Source organism: Prionailurus bengalensis, chromosome A1 (assembly GCF_016509475.1).
Source record: "Prionailurus bengalensis isolate Pbe53 chromosome A1, Fcat_Pben_1.1_paternal_pri, whole genome shotgun sequence".
Lineage (NCBI taxonomy): Eukaryota > Metazoa > Chordata > Mammalia > Carnivora > Felidae > Prionailurus > Prionailurus bengalensis.
In genome coordinates, this window is record NC_057343.1 from 233,549,234 (window position 1) to 233,565,964 (window position 16,731).

The 16,731-nt window shown below is 42.8% G+C and overlaps 1 protein-coding gene across 7 annotated transcripts in view; it reads left to right on the forward strand.

The window, feature by feature from the left end:
- SEMA5A (semaphorin 5A) overlaps window positions 1–16,731 on the forward strand; it is a 481,312-nt gene that overhangs the window by 210,584 nt on the left and 253,997 nt on the right. For all 7 annotated transcript variants that reach the window (XM_043601165.1, XM_043601208.1, XM_043601185.1 and 4 more), the window contains one exon: window positions 4,074–4,173. In XM_043601165.1, the coding sequence (XP_043457100.1) occupies window positions 4,074–4,173 (100 nt within the window). The remainder of the gene's footprint in view (window positions 1–4,073; window positions 4,174–16,731) is intronic.

The following is a 16,731-nucleotide window of genomic DNA, read 5'->3' on the forward strand; positions in this document are numbered from 1 at the left end:
GAGCTCGTTGGCCTCCACTTGCCCCGTGTTCAGACTCTGTCCTCACCTGCCTTACTTGACACTGCGCTCTTTTAGACTTCTGTGTCTGTAACTGTTCCTTTTCTGATTCTTTAGAAAGCAGCACTGATCATTTCTTGATGCTGGTATTGAACTCTGTTACTGTGGTGGCAAATTCTACTGATAGAACTTCTGACATTAAACTTGTCAATCCATCCTTGGGTTTCTGGAGTAGACCCTGTCCCATGTGAAGCAGTGTGTGTGTGGGTGTGTGTGTGTGCGCGCGTGCATGCACACACACACATGTGCATACACGTGCGTGTGATTTGCTAATACATGTCTTTCCTTAGCAGTGTTTTTAGCCATACTTTTAAATGAGGGTGGCCCATGATTTTCCTTTCTCATTATGTCTTTGTAAAGCCTCACTAGCAAGATTATCAGGATCCTAATCACCTCGGAACTGTGTTAGGAAGCTTTACTTCTTTGTCTAATCTCTGAAGTAAGTTCAATAAAGTTGAGATTCCATGTTCGTTAAGGGGTTGTTGAAACTTACATGTGAAACTAAGCCTACTGCCTTTTCTGACAAATTGTATGTGGGAGTTTACTATGCGTTTTGTCAGAGTGTTTGACACTGTCGTAATAAAAGAATATAATAACAATTTTTAAAAATATTTTTGTAAATGTTATCGTTATTTTTAATTTAAGAGAGAGAGAGCAAGCAGGGGAGAGGGGCAGAGGGAGAGAGACGGAAAAACCCAAGTAGGCTCCACACTCAGTGTGGATCCCAATGTGGGGCTCGATCCCACCATGACCTGAGCCAAAATTAAGACTCAGATGCTCAACCTATTGAACCACCCAGGTGCCCCTTAAAAGATTTTTCAAAATGAGGGACTATGCATGTACTTGCAGACAAAGGGAAGGGGCCTGATAACACGGGAGATATTAGAGGAGAAAAGAGGTGATTTAGAGAAGGGACCAAAGAGGAGGGAAGAGTTGGCATGAGCAGAGGAAGGGGTACTGATCTTGGCACAGAGGAGAGGGCACCAGCCTCTGATCTTACGGCGAAGCGGGGAGGAGAGGTGTCTGAGACAGGCGCATTTTCAGTTAGAGACAGGTTGATGCATTAGCTTTCTCCCCAGGAGTTCATGGTGTTGTATCAGATAGAAGTCAGGTGACATGCAAAGTTGAGAGAGCCAGACCTGGAGGGATGCCCAGGAAAATCAAAAAAGAAGAGAATGTGCAGATTATCCAACTTTTATCTAATGTTAACCATAAAAATGTACTGTTTCAAGGGGGCAGCTCTTTGGAAATTGAAATAAAGGAAAGGGAACAATTTTGATGGAACTATATGTTGTTAGCTTGCTTTTCCATATCTGCATCCCTCCTTCTATTATTGGAGGACATTTCAGGAAGTAGTGTAGCCCTTCCTGTTGCCCAGCATAGGAGCCAAAACCTGAAGTATGTCTCTTCACCCTGGTCCCTGTTGGCCACACCCTTCCTGTTTGTCTAACTGAAAAGAGAGATTAATGCATGGGAGGTGATTTTCTTCTGATGTCTTTTCATGTCCTCTCTCCCCACATGTGGCTCACATTTTCCACTCCTCTAACAGAAAGGTCAGCCCGTGGCCCTCTCTTCTTGACTCATGCGACCTACTTGTTGTCACCACCCTGAGTACAACACGTGTGTGCTCAGCTCTGGCAGCTGTGAGCTTTGGTCCCTAGAGCCTGGGAGGGGCACTCGAGAGCCTGGAACTCCAGTCCTGGCAGGTCTCCTCATCAGGTTCCTCTCTGTGTGATGAAGCTGTTGTATTAAAACAGCTCTACGTGCACTTCCGGGTCGTAGCCATGCTCCGCCATGTCTCTGGGGTCATTCTTCATAGAGGACATTCTCCATAGTTCACCTGAACCTATCATCTTTCTCCAAGACCTGGCCTTATCCCTTGAGGCCTTTGTGCCACTCTACATTGTTTTCTGCTTAATTCCGTGTTGGAGGGATTTTGTTATCTTCAGCTGGTTGCCTTCCAGTTAGGTATCAGGCCCCTAGGATACCCCCACCATCGTTCCTCCTGCATTTTGATAACCAGCATTCATACAACCACTACCTAAAGTGCCTGGTGGTACTTTTAAAAATCTAGCATTCCTGCCCCCATTCTCTACTCTTTCCTGCCCACCAGTGGCCCATTCACATTCCTAAGATGCCTGCTTTGATGTGTCAAGTACTTGCCTGAGGACTTTTCAAAGCCTCTCTATCACAGATGAAGCCATGTCTGAACTTGTTGACCTGTGAGCTATATTTAAATATGCCTCTCAGTTAACCATCCCTGTAGTTTCTTGAATTACCATTGCTTTTTCCTTTCCCTCTTCTCTTTTTTCCCCGCTTTCCTTTCATTTTTAATTCTTTTCCTCTTGAAATCACTTACTGATTCTTGCTCGTCCATTCCACACAGTGATCATTGCCTCACGCATTCAGAGTCCTGTGCCGTGTGCCGCAGGCACCCAGGTGAGCTTTGCAGACATAAGAGCCTTCGGCTCTGTCTCCCAGGAACGGAGAACTGATGGGCAAGCAGGTGGGCAGCACCGATTCTGGCCCTGGGGGCACCGTGGCATCCCACGTAGCTCTGCTCCTCTCGAACGTGTCTGCACCATCAATATGTGGTCAGATCTCTCCTTTCTCTTACCGAGAATCCCAGTCTCCACTCCTTTCTATGTGTGAGTACTTCTTGTAACATTACAAATGCCTGTAAAGTCCTTGCATTCATAGATACTCTGCTTAAAGAAGATACTAGTGCTTGCCCCCTAACTGGATTGTGAGCTTCTGGAACAGACCGTTCATTAACAAGTTTTTATAGCTCCAGGGCCTTGTACATACTTTGCTATAATTTTTTTTTTTTTAATGATTTGGCTGTAAAATGAATACATTGAAATAAACTTCTTAAAAGGATCAAGATGCACATTACAATTTCAAAACCCAAAGACAGGCCTCTCTAGAACTCAACCCTGGTTTCCTTTATGCAGTGTAGAACTTCTGGTTTATGGCCTTTTCCCCAATAACTGATAGTAGAAAATTGCTGTATTTATCAGGCGGAGCCATTTCTTGAAAATAATCCGTCCCAATCACATCAACAAAGACCTGTGTATGGGACATATTATGGGATGTGGGCATATTTCCATATTATATCTGTTTTGTAACTTTGTTGATGTGGCATCTGTCATGTGCCTGTTTAGTCAGTGTGATATCACTCAGAATAGTAATCCAAGAAAAAATGACAGATAACGTGGCTAAGTGTCAGGAATAATGATAAGGTGAGGCACAACTAGAGGGCAACTCACTGAGCATTTTTTTTTTTTTTTTGGTATCAGAAATGTGCCCATAAAAGTTGCAAAAATGGCTCGTGAAGCAGCATTCTGTCCCTCTTCCGAGCTGTCGTGTTACAATAATCAGACTCTAGGCTGGAGGCCATGTCATAGGACTTAACAGTCTTGTGAAAAACCTGTCTCTAAAGAGTGGCTATTTCCTGATTTCCCTTAGGGAAAAAAAAATGCCAATGAGAACTAGAAGTAACTAGATTTCACATCTAGAAAGTGCTGAATGTATTTAACATGTCTGGTCGTGGGGCCAGGATGGAAACCCAAAGTGCTGGCACACGAAGCGTCCACTTTGGAGGAAGGCAGATGGTGCGCCTGGGTTTGTCCTGGGTCCGAAGGAGGGCTTTGCGATTTCCTCAAGTCTTCAGTTCTTGCCAGGAAGGACACCCAGGAAGTGCTTTTGTTTGCGTTCAGTTTTCCCTGGGTGAAGCGCATGAATGCTGTGTGGTTTTCCGCCCAGCCCAGCGCCCAAAGGGAAATGCACATCTGGCTTATAAATCACACGCAAGCGCTGATGCTGTTTTACACAAGCTCGGTGTGGACTGTGTCACATTCTGATGGGAACCGCCAGTGGCCCCTGAACGATTGCGTCAGGGGGCCCTCCAAGCTTCTCTGCAATGTCATGTTTGCTACCTGATGTGCACCTTTTGTGGTCCCCGGAGGAAAGATCATTCATTTTTATCTTTTTATTTATTTATTTTTCCTGTTTAGAAATTGGCCCCTGGTTACGGGAGTTCAGAGCGAAGAATGCTGTGGATTTCTCGCAGTTAACATTTGACCCAGGACAGAAAGAACTTGTTGTAGGAGCAAGGTGAGAGATCTTACGTTTTGCCACCGCAGATAATTTTGGATTTCGTTTTCCATCTGTGCAGTTACACGTGAGCTTCTCTGCTGTAGCTCACGAGTGCTAAGTAACGCTTCTTCTGAGAAGGAAATACGGCATAAGGGGCTGTTGACTATGCTACTAATAATAAGATGATGACTGCTTTGCATGGCAGCATTTATTGGGTGCTCCCCGTGTGCCAGGAACTGTTCTCACATGAATTCATCTACTTTTTTTCCTGTGAAAGCTGAGAGGTAGGTATTGTCAACGTCCCTGTGTTAAAGATGAGGGGATTGAGTCTGGTCATATTTATGATGTCTAATAAAAGCTGGACCCAGATGTCAGACCCAGGCATTTTGACTCCAGAAACCATGTTCCTAACTTGTCGGTACATTCTTCAGAAAATTCTGGAGTCGAGATTTGGATGTCCATTCCAATGTGACCTTGACTAGACCATTTTCTCGTCAATTGAGAATTCAAGGAAACCGTTACATTTCCCCTCTTCAGGTGCACAAACTCCTGGATCCAGGTCAATATTCGACGTTGCAGTCTGATGACGAGGCTACCAGAACACAATCAGAACAGATCTCTGAGTCGTTTCCCTCAAATTTACCAGTGCTTCTTTAGAGAACAGACAGAATCCTTCCGTTCAAATAATTTATCCTGCCCATGTATTTTGAGGGTAATTTCTAAAACATACCTATACATACCTATCTCTTAGGAAAAATATTAACTTTGAAGAAAGAAGCCATTGGTAGATTTGGACTCTCTCTGGAACTCAAGGAAACCACTTTGGGCACTGGAGTGATGTATCAGATTTACTAGATTATAAAACATACCTTTCATAGTAAGAGAGAGGATGTGCAGTTTCCATGTATACATGAGTGAAGCTAAATCTGGTTTTATACTCTAGATAAACACTGAACCGTTTCTAGAACCGTTCCTTTTGCTCTCAGATCTTAAGGCAACCTTGTGCACCACCCAGCCCTTGAAGACATTGAGATGTGCGGGCATAACTTTACATGGGGACACGGAGATTGGCTTAGCTCCTAGCCCTGAACATGTCACCGGCATGCCTTTTGATATTTTTGAGCGGACAGTGAGTACGGATTGGTTGGCCTTATTTGGTGTACTTTTAGTTCCTTCAGCACATTGGGAATCCATGGGGGACTTCCGATGCCGACTTCCATCAAGCGTATTCACTGGGAGCCTGGATCGTATGTCGCAAGGGTTGTTAATTGGCCCTCTGGCCTCCAGGTTTTGTCCTCTTTCTTCATACCCTGGCCAACATCATCTTTTTAAAAGGCCCCCCTTCGGCAGTCCCCATTGGGTAAATGCTGGCACCTTGGGTGTTGCCCAACACACCCTCTGCCTTGTGGTCCCACATCCCTCATGGACTCCGCTCTTTTTCATTCTCTCGTGGTCCAGGCATGTGGAGTTATTTAAATTGCCCACAACTGTAAAATGTTCTCCTTCCTGCCCCGGGGAGTTGGTGACAAACTCCTTTGCTTTTCTGGAACATCAGCTACCCACCCACCCGAACTTTACTTGGTGAACTCAGACGCGTCGTGAGGAGATCTGGCTCCAGGGTCCTCCCCTGGGCCCGAGCGCCTCCAGCCCCTGCGCTGCGTGGTCCTGTTAGCACACCTGTCATCTGCCTTCATTTCTTCCCTTACCGCGTGACTTTTTGTCAGGTGTCACCCCCCCCACCCCAGCACACGACCAAATACTGACTTACCGGATGGTGGAGGATGTGCCTGTCTTCTCTTTCCTTCCCTAGAATGTGGCACAGTTTCTCCTTTGGCAGAAGCTCAAACACATGTGTGGATGGAACATATCTGCTCCGAGGATTTGGTTTGTAAATGTCCTCCTCTGCATCCGGGAGGACCCTCCGGGGAAGATGGGTTGGGTTCAAAGCAGATTTGTTCCAAGGACACAAGAGAGTGGCACAGCTAACCCTTAGGGGAAGTGAGCTCTCGCCCTTAGCCAGAGGGGAAGGCGATGCCTGCCAGGCGGCACCAGGTACAAATACCTCCGTCGGTACCGCTGGGTCTCGGATGCTCCATTCGACCCTGAAGAACTTTGGCAAAGGAGACGGGGAAGAGTCTCCGCTGTTTCTGGTGCCGCATGAGTGGGGCGGCACGGCACGGCACACGGGCACACGCATCGCAGGCGTTTGGCTTTTGGCCAGTGACACGGGTTCTCCTCCTGGATGTGATGAGCCACCGAGCAAATTGGCATTGGGAAGAGCTAGCTCGTGGTCCTGCCCTGGTGGGAGACAGCGCCTGGGAATCGTCCCCAGGGAAGCCTGTCCCCAGAGGTAGCCTTCCCAGGGTCCCTCAACGTCTGCTGCCATCTCCTGTCACCACATCCCAGCCCAGCCACGCCGGGATCAGACTAGCCACCGAGTCAACCTAGCACACGGTACGGCGTGGCCACCAGGAGCAAAAGGACCAGTAGACTTCAGCACGTCCAAGTCCAGGAGGCACAGTTGAATTTGGATTTCAGATAAGCGACCCCAGGAACACGGGCTGTATTCTCCGTTCTAGAGCAGCACCCTGGGTGCCAGAGACATTGGATAAACAAGCCAAGAAAGAAGGAAAGACATAGAATGGACTTGCTCAGCTACGTGATCTTGGAGCCAGCGTTAGAAATCTAATTTTCTCATGTTTAGAATCGATATAATTATTCCTACCCCTGTCAGCTGTTGCCAGGATTAAATAAAATAATCCATGAAAAGCGATTGTCACAGCACCAGGCACGCAGTAAGCATGCAGCGGGACGGTGACTGCGGAAGTCTCTGGGTTTCGGCATATGTGTGCGTGTGCGGTTCAGGCAGACATCGCTGAGCGAGGAGAATAGGAATTTTACTAGGAAACTTGGGTGGTGGGATTAGGCTCAGAAAGCTTGAGAGGGCGTGTGAGCCAGCTATAACATTTTAAAAATAACCCAGCCCTCAGCTTCCTGCTTGGGAGGGCTTGACAAAGCAAAAGAAGTTTAGAGAGCAGGTGCATATTTAGGACATTTGTAATGGTTTAAATATGAGTGGTGGAAAAAAAAAATACAGTGATAGGCTTTCTGTTTTCTTAGAGTTAGCACTCAGCATTGTAAAGCCATTTACTGGGTGGTTTCACTTTATGTCAGTGATGCTTTATGTTCCTGAAATTGAATTCAGTTAAAGATTCTTTGTTGCTCATCACAAAAAGGAAGTTCATCGTGCTGCAAAGAGAAAACCTCTCTTGAAGCGATTTGTGGTTATGTGGTACCAGAAGGTGCCTGCATTCTTGAATTCGTGGAACTTCTGGAAAGATCGCTGAATTTATTATTTCCAAGATGCACGTTATCTTTTATGCTATTTTGAAAGCATTGGCATTCGTATCCTGTTTTACCCAAGGCTCTTTAAAAATTAAAATAATATTTGTGTTTTCAAAGATGAGGCTGAGGCATTTGCATTTCAGAAGATGTGGAAAATGCAGTTAAAGCATAAAGAAAGAAACACAATTTCAGAAATAATCACAGTTAAACTTTTCAATTATTTCCCCACGCTATTTGATTTCTATTTCCTTATACGATTGGGGTAATATTTTATGAACGGTTTATATACGTCTTTGTCTAAAAACCTACAAAAAGCCATTCTCATGATATTTTATATATAAGAAGAAAAACTCCAAAGTGAAGAAATATGTCCTGGTGTAGATTTTGTATAGGTGAAGTAAAAAATATTGGTACTTTATTGGTACTAGTAACAGTTCACAAAGTTGATACAAGTGTAAGTTTTGTGGCAGATAGGGTTGTAAAACTAGATGTAAGAAGATGATCATACTTTTATTCTCCAAATCAATCTGCCTGTCTTTAGTGTTTCGGGTTCACTGGAAGGACTACAGGTGATTCTGTGCTGAATTCAAATGTTATTCCCAACGGCAGCTAACTTGGCTCGCATACAATGCAGTGTTCGATTACAAACAGATAATAATCAGGGCATCTGCAAATTAGCCATATTCTTATGAAGCATAAAGCCATAGAATCATAACGGAAAGAGTGTCTCGCCAAAGAGAATGTGAGTTTCCTTCCATTCTTTTTGTGTGTTTCTTGGTCTTTCAGTGGATGTCTGATCACCTTACTGTTCTCTAACCAGCTCCAGTGTAATAGAAGTGTATAAATTGAAAGGCAGAGTCTATAACCTATGATGTTTTAGTAAAAACACTCACCCGTAAAATTTCACATGAGCACCTTTGAGTGAGGGAGGCCCAGCCCTCTGCTGGTGATGGAGGTGGTGGGACTGAAGCCCATAGACTCAACGCTTGGGTCAGGTAGCAATCAAATTTGATGACAAATACAACAATTCATGACCTTGGAAATTTCAGATTTTTCTTTCTGTTTTCTTAGAGTTAGCACACAGCATTGTAAAGCCATTTGCTGGGTGGTTTCACTTTTAATTTTAATTTTATTTCTATTGAATATTTAAATTTAAATTTAAATTTTATTTTAATAAAATAATTTTAATTCTATTGAAGTTACATTACAAAATGAGAACGTTATGGAGATATCAAGAGGAAGGGTAAATGGGAATGCACGAGCCTTCTTGCCCCGGACTTGGGGACCAGCCCCGAGTCTTGCGCCTTGCATGGAGCCCTTTGCTTTGCCATTACAGTCAGTGAACCGTCTCCACAGAGGGGAAGATATTTCCGTATGCATGTTTCTATAACGGGTACTGTAGATTTCTAATCAGCATGTTTATTACCGAAAACAAAAACTAAAACTAAGACCTTCGGGCTTCCAAGGCATAGCTTGACCTTCATTCATCACAGTCACAAAAACTAGTCTTGAAAAATTCTAGTGTGTTATTTTCAAGCATTGTTTTGCCCCTGGTTTGAATCTGCAAAAATAAAGATAAAAAGGAAAGATGAACTTGCTTTTGTTACGGTGGCGCAGAATTTGCTATAAGTATTCAAAGCATATGTTCCCGTAAGATCACAATTGAATGCACGGGCAGACTTCTATTTAATTAGAAGAAGTTCCTCCTTTCAAAATGATTTTGTTGCTGGATCTGAACAAAGAGCTGCATTTTAGATTCACATAAAATCATTTTTTTTTTAAATTGAACCAGTGTTATTCACTCCTTTTTTTTTTTTTTTTTTTTGGTGGTGGTTATTCATCATTGCTATTTTTATTTTAAAGTTTTACCTTAGAATTAATCTCTTGGAAGCAATATATGATTAAAAGGAAAAATGGAGATTTTTTATAAGATGGGCAATTCTGCTTCCAGTAGCCACAACTTCTGTTTTCCAAAGGATACATTGTAGTCAAGTATAGACAATTGAAGGTAACTTCTGTGAGTGGAATCAAGTCAGCAGTTAGGAGTGAATCCAAAAGCAATAGACCCCCGTAGTGCAAAGAATCCCAGGGTAGCAATGATGTTTACATTGTATTTATATTAATTATGATTTAGGAAAAACAGCTGGTGATGAAAAAAAAAAAAAGGATGGTGCTTTTCATTCCTGCTCGTGGTCTGGAATTTTTTATTCAGCTGTTAGTTTATCGTTTAAATATTTTCTCTTCTCTATCATTTTCCTTCTCAGTGTTGGCACTCGATTTATAGATGTGCGTTTCTCTTAGGATTCTCTTTGCCTATCTTCCTCCTTCTCATACCTATTAATCTTCTAATAGGGTCCATTTGGTTAATTAACCTGATCTGTGTTAAAAAGTCCCACTCCTTTTCTGCTGGCTTTGTTACCTTTTGTCCAGTATTTGCCAGACATCAGCGTACCCCGGGGGCGGGGGTGTGTTCATTCAAAGTGAAGTTTCCTCTGTCCCCTGTTCCCAGCTCTGCTGATTCAGTGAGCTGGAAAGGGTCCAGGAGTGTGAGCTTTTAACAAACAGGTGGTCTACAGAAACTCTTGGGGGAAAGACTTCTGCACACTGTGTTCCTTTTGCTGTTGTAAAAAACAGAATAATCTCTACACTTTCCTTCTCTGCTGGAACTGGTGAGCAGATAAGTCTAGCGGCATAGTTATTTATTTAGTTATAAAGTCCTTTTTTTCCCAAAATGCATGAATGAGTCAACAAAGCAGTGTAATAAAAATTAATCAGCTCTTTACTTTGGGTGTATAGGTGTGCTATACGGTGTTGGAGCGTTGAGAGCTTTGCTCCCAGCCAGTCCCACATAGGGTCCATCAGAGTTTATTAGTTCACTTAGTTACCTTTCATGACTCTTCATTCATCAAATATTTATGGAACCTACTTTATGCCAGGAAGTATCTAAGGCACTGGGGAAACAAAGACGAAGCCTAGTCTCTACCTGACGAAGACTTCGTAGCCTGGCACAAACCTAGTGCCCGGTTGGCAAGCTGAGGCTCCATCGTTGGTCTCCTGTTTTTGTAAATAAAGTTTTCCTGGGGCACAGCCACACCCATTCAGTTGCATATTTCCTAGGGCTGCTTTTGAACTTTACCTACAGAGATGAGTTGTATCAACTGAGACCATCCATGAAGGCAAAGCATTTGCTGTCTGGCCCTTAAAGACAAGTTTGCTGACTCTTGACCTAACAGTTGTGGGGGGAACACAAGCAATTAAATTCTCCCAGGGAAGCCTGGGTAAAGGGCTGTAGAAACCCTAAGAAAAAAGAAACATGACGGTTTTGGGGGGTGAACATGGTGCATGGAGAAGGTGCTTTTTCAAGTGAGCCTTGGAGACGCATTACGAGTCTGGCAGATGGAAGAGTCTTCTTGCCAGAAAGACCATACCTCGGGGAAAGTCCGAGATCCCGATGAGGCTGAGAAGAGCTAAGCTTGACTGGACCAGTTGGTGACCAGTTGGCTGAGAGGGGGAGTTATTGCAGGTGAAGCAGGAACTTTAGGTGGGGTCAGATTGTGGAACAGAGTGGACTTAATCTTCCAGACGAGTGATTCCAATTCTGGCCGTCATGAGAGTTGCCTAAGAGGCCTCACAAGAGCACAGATGCCCAGGCCTCTCCAGCTCATCAGCGTTAGACTTTATGGAAGTAATGTTGGAATCTTTGCTTTAATCAAGTTTCTGATGATCTCCTGGCCTGACAAATTTGAGAGCTTCTGCTAAAGGCATTAGGAGCTTGGGAGATTTTTCAGTCTGCCTATTTATATGCTCAGATTTGCATTGAAGAAGATATTTCTTCCATATTGTGTGCAGAGTCTGCTCGAATTTGAACAATTTGGAGATAGGAACAGCACTTGGGGGCTGTGGATCAGGTGACAGTAGAAAGAACTTACACTTAGGCAGTGATGGTGGAAATGGGGAGGAGAGATTTGAGACCTATTTCAGAGCTGAGTTTGACAGTGATTGATGGTGACCCCAGATGGAAAGGTAGAGGGCAAGAGTCAAAGGGGAGATTTAGAGCAAGACTCGGGAGCGTGGCTTGCCGTGATGGCCGTAGCTAGCCCTGAGCATGTGGGGACTGAGCTGCAATTCTTTGATTATTTGAAGTTCCATGAAAACAAAACTGAAACAAACACAAAACAGCTCGGCTTTTGCTAACTCTGAAGCTAACCCAGAAAAAGAATTGTATATGGGGATCACTTGAGGAGTGGACATTCCTAAGAAAACAGGGTTAAAGGAATCCTACGATAGGTCACTTGGTATTTTTTCAAATGAAATATGATCTCTATTAACTGAAAAAAGGAGGGAACAAGTCAAATACCCAGCGGACCCCACAAAAGCAGAAGTTGTGAGTTAAATCTGGAGCAGTAAAAGTCATCGTCTGTAATCCTCAAAGCAAGTAATATTTAGAGCATAATAAAATTTAAATTATCGGTGTGATTATTAACAATATTGACTAATAACTATGACCCTAGATGTGCTTATGGGAAAAGGTTTTTCTGGTTTTATATCGCTGCAGTTTGCTAACAGCGTTGGTCTTAATCACTGCACCCCACTCAGAATTCATCTTTGTGATTTTATTTTACTCACAAAAAACAAGAAGCTCTCCATCTATTTCTGTGCCTTTCAGTCTTGGTGTCTAAACATACAAGAGTGCTATTAAAATGATTTATTCCTGGTTCTGATGTGTTCTTTTGGAACATTTTTAATAACCAAGACTTTCGAAAGGTTTGAAATAACTTTTTGGGGATAAGGAATGGGATAATAGAAGCCGATATAATTTTGGGGGAGTTTGTACTGGGCACATATGGTAATACCAACAATAATAAAATCAAAATTATCTTAAAATTTTCATAGGCCAAAGTACATATAGTCATGATTTAAAAAAAATTTTTTTTTCAACGTTTATTTATTTTTGGGACAGAGAGAGACAGAGCATGAATGGGGAGGGGCAGAGAGAGAGGGAGACACAGAATCGGAAACAGGCTCCAGGCTCCGAGCCATCAGCCCAGAGCCCGACGCGGGGCTCGAACTCCCGGACCGCGAGATCGTGACCTGAGCTGAAGTCGGACGCTTCACCGACTGCGCCACCCAGGCGCCCCTATAGTCATGATTTTAGAGGAGGGTAGCAAAGATTTTGACTGAAGAGGTAGCTTATAAGCATGACTGTATTATTCACAAACTATGATCTAAATGTGATCCAACTAAATAGTTATCTATTTGCAATAGTTTGGTAATTCAAAAAATTAATTAAATGCCCCAAAACTTGTGGATAAAACATATGAAAGAGATATGGTTGGAATGGTTATAACCGCAGAAAAACAAAGGCTCCTGGAATCCGTTTGGAGTCAACCAGCATCGTGAAAACCTCTGGGACAGCAATTAGAGAATTGGTTCCAGGATGAAATGAAATCTTCAGACGCTTCGACGTTGCTGATATGATTGACACATTAAATACTGACATTCAGATCATTAAAATAATTTTTTATAGAAACATCTTGTGCCTTAAAGGCTACAGGTGTTACTTTTCCTTAGTTTCAAAATCAGAAACTTACACTTTAATATTCAAATCTGTCAGTGCAGTGGAAAATGTGGGTGTGATGGAGGGCGTGGCTATTTCAAGCTCTGTGCAGTCGCCTACTGATGACGGGGGAGTCCTGCAGCAAAGAGAAATCGGGTAGGAAGAAGCTGACCCAGGTACAGGGGAGACTGGCCTTTCAGGTGACGTCAGCTCTCAGATTTACTCAAATGGTGATAGCTGCTCCACAGCGTGTGTTTTGTGTTCAGATGGTTTCATGATCGACCACGGTCTGAACTTCTGTTAAACAGAAAGAGAAGTCACTACCCCCATTGTTCAAAACACATTTGATAGATTAGCTTGCTGTTCTGTCTCCATTTTCCTTTCGTGCCAAATGCGTATCTGTCTGTCTTAATTATTTGGCCTTCTCCTCCTCCGTTATGAGCAAGCCTCTAACTTCCGTGTTCAATAAGAACCTGGAGTTTTCTTCTTTGATTTTATAGCTATATTCATCAGAGACCAATTGAGTTATTCTAAGAGAATGTCATTTTAAAACACCTGTGTCTTTCATAATTAATGGAGGTCAGAGTTAAGTTTTATAGTGTCTCTAGATAAAATGAGTCATTTAGTTAATATGCTCATGATGGCTCAACCTTTTCTTTAATGCTGGCTGAATTTTATTACTTTACATGAAGACACAAATGAACTTCGTCTATTACGGCCCGCACTGCTCCCTCAGAGGATATGTTGTTGTGCTTAGTGATTTGTTGCTAATAGGCCACTGGGGGATATGATAGGACGCGGGAATGGGTTATGCAATCCTACAATCAATAAGAAATCAACTCCAGTGAGGAGGGAGAAAACGCGTTCAGATGTCTAGTGGGGAAACTGTCAAGTTGTGTCTGCCAAATGTAATGGCTTTGTGATTTGAATTATTCAGTCTGTTGGATCTATGTATCCCTCATACATTATTACTCCTAAAAGTAATACGGTTATTACATGTGAATGAGCAATGTCAAATTTTATTCCAAGACATTTGAAAAAAAAAAAGAGATCCATACCAAGGGAAGAAAAACGCATACTTTCATTTACTATCATCGTAAAACTGAACCTTTCCAGCGTGGTAAACTCTTGCTTGGTACTTCTGGAATGAGGGGGGCGGGGAATGGAAATACAGACTAGTTCTCCTAAGCTGTACCACTGATGCATTCTAAAAAATTCTAAACCCTTAACCTGTTGCACCACTGCCTTTGTCCCTGTAGAATGGTGATATTCCTTATTACTACCTATTTACATCTCCCAGGGTGTTATGATGATGAATGAGACCACTTAAATGCTTTGGGTTGCTCAGAGCTTTGCCCTCCTAGAGAAACTGACCCGATATGAAACATTTGGTTAGCATTCCCTGTTGGCTGGATGCCAGAATCATTACCCCTTCATGTTGGAAAGGTTGGTAGCCTTTCTCGTGAACCTCACATATATTGTTTTCCCTCCTCGGTGTGCTCACGAGTGCAAGATAAAGTGGTTGCCCCTTCTGGAATGCCCCGGAGAACAGCCACTTACAGAGGACCATAGATCTTGCTTTAGTGTGTGAGTGGCCCAACATCTGGGAATATCAATTTTTTATTCCCTTTAGAAGATTTTCTTTCTTTTTGTAATCTTTAGCTTCGTAGGTCGCTGACCCAAACTGTGATGGATCAAGCTGTCTTGGGAGATTTCGGGTCCCTCTTGTTGCTAGCTGTGTTGGAATTTGTCCAGTAGCAAAAATGGACTTCAAGCTATACTTGGAGCCGAATAGTTTGAGGAAAGGCATTTGAGAATCGTAGAATCCACACTGTGTTTTGTCAGATTCTCAAGTTCCAGGGAGGTGATTGGGGAATTCCACAAATGTTTCATTTATATTTCATTTCTTAAAAACATTTTTAAAATCATTGAAAATCATGATAGAGAAAGTGAATACTGAGATGTGTCATATTATATATTTCTAATATGGAAAAGTCCAAGAAGGCATTAAGTTGCCCACCTGGATTTTGTGTAGATCACAGTCATGTATTCAACAAATATTTGTAAGCCCTTCCCAATTCTTTGTCTCCCACATCAAGCAAAAAGTAACAACAAAAATGTAACCAACCAACCGCCACAAAGGTTGTACAAGGTTATCAATACATATTTCCCGTAATTCTAGTTTCAAAAATTTTGTCACTTTAACCAACTATGATGAACAAATATTATGTGTGAGTACTTTGTTGGATGAATTTTCATTAATGAAGAACTATCCTTCCTCTTTTACATGCTGAGTTTTTATTTAAAATTATTTTGCAATATGTACTTGGTTGCAAAAAAATAAAAAAAAACACTCAAAAAAGTATTTCTCAGGAATTTGTTGAAATATGTCAGGGCAACAAGTCTTTTATTTGATTGGTCACATATTCATTCAACTCCCTTGGCCATTTCATATCTAAAAAGGGTTACAGTCTTTTAGGGATTTGTGTTACTTAAAAATACTGACAGATGGTATAGTTTAGCTCTCTCATGTTATAAATGAAGAAACATGGGCACTCTTAAAATAAGTATGGGCAGGGGTGCCTGGGTGGCTCAGTCGGTTAAGCACCCAACTTCAGCTGAGGTCACGATCTCACGGCTCGTGGGTTTGAGCCCCTCATCGGGCTCTGTGCTGACAGCTCGGAGCCTGGAGCCTGCTTCGGATGCTGTGTCTCCCTCCCTCTCTGCCCCTCTCCTACTCATGCTCTGTCTCCCAAAAATGAATAAACATTAAAAAAAAAAAAAAGTATGGGTAGGCAGTTTCAGGAAAAAAACTGTGAGAAATAAGGAGGGAGAAAGGAGACACCATTTAATGAGCCAGACCAGTAGGGTTAACATGTTCACTTAATGGGGAGACATATGTCACAGTCAGGAATCAGTCCCAGGGGTGAGAATCAATTACCTAGAATCAAAAGACAGCCATTAGTAGTGTTCAGACCAGAATGGTCTCAAAGTGATACGTAAATGTGCCTGCAAATGAATAATGAAGACATAAAAGAGTTGTACTCTAAGAACTATTACTGTGTGTTTCTGTGTATGTGCGTGTGTTGGGGGGGTGTGCCCATGAAACTCGGAAAGTGACATGGGATGACTGATTGGTGAAGCCGTGTGGCACAGGGGCCAAGGGACAGCATGGTCTGAGAGGTTCTGATTCTAATGTTGGGACTTTATCTGATCCTAATAGTCTTGAATAAATCACCCTGCGCCTCTTTATTTGCAGAAGTTTCCTCATGGACAGATTGAAGGTAGATACACTCTAAGGATGGCTCAGCTTTAGAATTCTTGGATCCTCTGTTTTTTGGTTTTGTTTTTAGGTTAAAAAAAAAAAAACAGAGGATGGTTTTAAAAATCACCAGTTTGCATCTTGTAACCTAGAACATACCAAAGGAAACGTGTCAGTCTCCTTTGATGCTTCTCTTCCCTGGGGTGCTGGCATGGGTAGCCTGAGCACTGTGGCTCTTTCTCTGTCCCCTTCCTCTCTGTTCACCTGTTGAATGTCTCCAGCACCCTGATTTATCGCTGATGAAATGGTTGTGAGGGCACCACAGCTCTCAGGTATTCAGGGGAGTAAAAGTACAGGGTTGAAATTCACTAGCAATGGTGGGGCGGGGAGGGGCACCTTTGCGTACTGGGAC